This window comes from Rhagoletis zephyria, unplaced genomic scaffold, assembly GCF_001687245.7.
Source record: "Rhagoletis zephyria isolate East Lansing unplaced genomic scaffold, Rhagoletis_zephyria_1.1 Rzeph_scaffold_09266, whole genome shotgun sequence".
NCBI lineage: Eukaryota > Metazoa > Arthropoda > Insecta > Diptera > Tephritidae > Rhagoletis > Rhagoletis zephyria.
In genome coordinates, this window is record NW_016166345.1 from 9,352 (window position 1) to 13,923 (window position 4,572).

The 4,572-nt window shown below is 38.7% G+C and overlaps 1 protein-coding gene across 1 annotated transcript; it reads right to left on the bottom strand.

Annotated features, from left to right (window-relative positions):
• Window positions 1-244: 244 nt before the first annotated feature.
• On the bottom strand, window positions 245-3,828 carry LOC108375655 (potassium voltage-gated channel subfamily KQT member 4-like). The gene is made up of 14 exons (XM_017631798.1): window positions 3,677-3,828; window positions 3,460-3,594; window positions 3,299-3,381; window positions 3,046-3,221; window positions 2,855-2,980; window positions 2,680-2,790; window positions 2,425-2,618; window positions 1,920-2,068; window positions 1,776-1,852; window positions 1,569-1,696; window positions 1,390-1,483; window positions 916-1,112; window positions 735-838; window positions 245-357 (listed from the first exon to the last, which is right to left on the bottom strand). Exons 1-14 carry the CDS (start codon window positions 3,811-3,813, stop codon window positions 245-247), a joined length of 1,824 nt encoding a protein of 607 aa, XP_017487287.1. The 5' UTR covers window positions 3,814-3,828.
• Window positions 3,829-4,572: the final 744 nt, after the last annotated feature.

Consider the following 4,572-nt stretch of genomic DNA (forward strand, 5'->3'; position numbering starts at 1 on the left):
ACCGTTCCTGGCTGACCCTAGTGAGGTTTCTGTCACCGACACAAGCTTCTCACTACTTGAGTAAAAAAAAAAATTCCAAAAAACGCCCTTTACAAAAACTAATTAGTAGAAATATATTTATTTTTAATTTATAACACATAAATAAACTTTTGTTCAATGTTAATGCATATACTATCTATGTACTTCTAAAGCTCCTTTAAGGGCACTCTTCAAGTTTTCAGCACTTATTGCTTCCGTTCTCCCTTCACGTCCAACCCAAGTACTCTTCCACCGAAGCATACATGCCTTCGCTGAACTCCTCTTCTTCATCGAAAATGTCCCCCTCCTGTACTTTGCCCAAATCATCTATAAAAATTACTTTTGACAAGAAATTATAAAAAACATAATTCAATAAAATATATTTCTCTTAAACAAAAGACAATAAATATACGAGAACGACGACCCACAGCTAAAGTACGAGTATTTACAACAATTAGGACCAAAGCATATACCGCTTGAGAAGCTTTGTAAAGTGCTCGCTGAGCGTCACTCTTTTATATGAGAGCGCACGAAGTGAAAGCTCTCGCTCTAATAGCTACATACATATGTACACGAATCCACAAAACAGGTGCAGTGAGTACACAACAGTGACAAGTGAGTTGATAAAGTATGTATTTTCAAATTGGGTGCAGGCGAACGTGCATGAGAGGAATAGACAGAGTGGATAGAGTATGACATTTACTAAAGCTGTTTACTTGCACTATCCGGTCGTTGTTGCGGTGGCGGTAATTTTAGATCCCTATGTGGTGGATAATTGATATTAGCCGGCAGATGGGGCTGATATACAATAGAGGGCAGGCTGAAGAAGAGAGCAAATAAGTTGTAAGAGAAAAGAGTGTAAGAAGTTGTTTAAAAATAAACCTAGCTAGATTGTACCTTGTTCTATTAGCTTTTTTAGCCTCCTTTACGGCAGCAGATATACTTTCTTTCTCCCTTTTATTAATTGACTCGGCATTGACTGCTTCCAGTACTGGCGTTAATTCTGATGTATCTTCTCTCTCAATTTCTTTTCTTCTACGATCCTCCATATATTGTCTGATCAATAAATCTAATTTGTCTTCAATACCGGTGACCTATGTAAGTGGAATGAAAATTATTTGGGATAATAGTTGATAGTTGCTAATATGTACATATATAACAGATAGTATATAATAGATAGTACATAACAGACCATAGATAGTAGATAATAGGTACGAGATAATAGATACTAGATAATAGATAACAGACAATGGATATAAGATAATAGACAATAGATAAACATAATGGATAGTAGATAATAGAAAATAGATAAAAGGTACGAGATAATAGATAATAGATAGAATAAAATGGATAATAGGATAGACATCTTACTTGTCTTTCCATCTTCACCACCCTGGAAGCTAAACAAATTTTGGCGGCGTCCTTTATTTTTGGCGCCCGTTTACCACCCAAAATAAGATCCAATCTGGAATTGAAATAAAGGGAAATAATACTAGAAATATGAGAAGTACTATAAAGATAAAGCCACCCAAATTTTGTTCCCCATGTACCTCGCATGTATATTTTTCACCCGCATTAAAAGATCCGCATGACCAGCAGCATACTGCTCCAGCACATCCTTCACATCGTAGGGCTTCAGAGCCTCCTTAAATTTGCGGCGGGCGACCATGAATTTAAGCTTTGATATAGTTGGAAAATTCAAGAAGAATAAAATTTACATTTTCAGGAGTCTTCTGAAAAAAGTATTCGAAACTTACCATCCTTATAAATCTTATAGCAATTTTATGTTTCTTCAGCAATGTATTGCATTTTGGTGTACGAGTACAGTCTTCATCTTAAAGAAAGTGGTTAGTTATTATTTAAACCTTATTTTTCTTGGTCAGGTTATAACTTTCTTTTACCTGTGCTCTCAACAGATTTATCGTTGAAAACTGTAAGATAACGTCCCGACTTCGCAGACTCAATATGTAAAATATCGGCCGGAGAGTGAATAGTTTGACTACGGCGACGACGACTGGGTAGACGCCTGAGGGGGCTTTGGACTTTGAAGCTGGTGGGGAATAGAAACATTACATTAAATTTAGCGGTTAGAGTGGTATGGAAGGAATGTATCTAATATTTGCTGTGCCCGCTAAAGAAAATGAAAATGGGAACAGAAAACTTGCCATAACTGACCCGTTAAAAAGCTCTTCGTCTAAAGAATAAAAATACAACTCAGAAAGCAGAAGCGCACAACAGTTCGGCTTGACCTATGTACTTTAAAAGCAAAGCAGAGAACGAAAAGTAACACTGGGGATTGCACAACACTGAAACTGGCTTACGATCAAACCAAATTTGAGTAGGCGATGACAGAAAACCAGTTCAAAATACCTAAACAAAAAACTTCTTTTTATAAACTACACTCACGAGCTTGTCGGACTCGGCAAATGTATCGGTATTTCGTGTATCTTCCAAGTGGCAACCGCTGTCGAATTCTCATCTGCCGCATAGTAACGCCAAGCAGACTGTATCAATGAAGCAGCTGGCTGAAAGCGACTGATCATATGTTTTTGACGTTGTTGTTGCTGGACCTTCAAGGCAAAACCGCTACCCAAAATACCCTGAAATGAGATCGTAGCGATACATATACTAAAAAGATAACTAGTGATTTCATGGACCTACCGCAGGTAGCGCAAAGAAAGAATAACTCAGCAGTGTTACGATAGAACCGATTAATTTGCCCTCCCAAGTGATAGGCACTGAATCACCATAACCGATAGTGCACATCGTTATCTTCAAGAAAGAGAAAAGCGTAAAAACTTTCTGCAAAGAATCTAACTGTCCAAATGCTACTTACCACACCCCACCATAAAGCTTTTGCAAAATTGCTAAACTGCTCATTCACATCACGTTCGACTAAGTAGACAAGAAAGGCAGAGAATGTTAGGCCGAGAAAACCGATGTAAACAGAAGTGATTAGTTCCTGAAAAAAGAAGAATTCCTTCGAAAAATTAAGGATTTAAAGGACGCGAAAAGCTAACCACTCACCTGTCGATGCGCATAGACAACGCTGCCCAAAAGTTTCCAGCTACCACCGCGTCGATCCATGCGCAACATGCGCAAGATTTGAAAAAATCTTAGGACTCGCAGTGTGCTGACGGCAAATTCGCGTCTTGGTGCACCCTGACATAACGCAATCACAGAGGCGGTAATGGTTATGAGATCTGTGAAGAAACAATAAAACGATGTCAAGTATAAAAAGCGTGAAATCTAAGCTGAATAATATATGCGTCACACAAACCTATAATACAAAATGTGCCAGTCATAAACTTAAGGCGTCCCAAAAGGCCCTGATAACGTGAGCGCACACCAGCCGACCAGAGACTGAAAGAGAGTGTGGAAAGAGATGATGAAATGGAAATGAAGCTCGGCACTCAACGGTACTCGTACTAAATTACCTACCGCACTGCGAACTCGAACGTTAACCACAACACCACCAGCACCTCCATGCGATATAGAGAAAATGATGCCTCATTCACATACGAGGGGATTGTGGTAAAAATACTTAACGCTAAGCAGACAAGGATCATAAAGAAACTGCATGGGAGGTATGGTTAGGAATGTTTATTAATAAACTATAAACATTTGAGAAATTTTATGTAGAAGGTCATCAACTTACACCATTATATGATAAAAGATGGCTAGAAAACCGCGTGGTCGCTCCAGAAAATTATATATACGTCCCTGTATGATTCGATAACGTGCATCGCGCCGATGTGAGCCGCGTGAGTAGTTTATATTTTGGAACAGTGACATTCGAGGCAAAGCCAGGCGGCTAGGTACGGACTGATATTTTTTCTTACGTAATCTGTTGAAATATTGAGAAGTAACGTAATGAATAAAAAAATTGCATTTAATTACATATCTAAATTTAAATATCACAAAATAAATGCATTAGCTGAAAACCTATAGCACGTTCTATAAGAATCGCTGTAGCACGAAGCATAACCTTTAATAAAGCAAGAATAATTAGACGTTAATAGAAAAAGAACTAGAATAAAGAATCGTCCTATATGAAGTTGAGCGCTGTCTCCCCTGACATAGAGGAAGCTTTATACAACAAGTTTGAAACAATCGAAGTAAGTGGAAGTATCTCACCTTAGATGGAATGCAGGTGGATTGAACGGATGCTAAGAAATAGTATCAAGCAATGGTTCAGTAACATTAGGACATTCTGGGTATAGGTACACTCCTCAAAAAGGAACCCTATCTCCGCTGCTCTGACTTTTAGGTACGAATGACTCATACTTCCACTCGGAGGCGAATACCCTCTATGAGTGACAAGAGGAGGCACAGCCTTCTAACCGAGGTTAGTCCATACAGAGTTTGTCAAATCATCTACTATCCCGTATGAAGCCGTCGAGGTTCGATATTTTCACCTCCGCTATCTCGCCCAAGCTATTGAAAAATCGTGACTCCAAATGCTTGAGACGCCTTGTCTGGAGAGCTGGATATTGCCATCGATTGAGCATTGATGCTTTAGCACAGCATTTAGTGTCAATAGTTCTTCAGTAC

Coding starts and splice junctions, on each gene's coding strand:
- LOC108375655 (XM_017631798.1), bottom strand. CDS start 3,813: ATGTCACTGTTCCAAAATATAAACTACTCACGCGGCTCACATCGGCGC. Junction 2,981..3,045: donor TTGTCTATGCGCATCGACAG/GTGAGTGGTTAG, acceptor TTCTTTTTTCAG/GAACTAATCACTTCTGTTTA. Junction 2,791..2,854: donor AAGCTTTATGGTGGGGTGTG/GTAAGTAGCATT, acceptor TCTTTCTTGAAG/ATAACGATGTGCACTATCGG.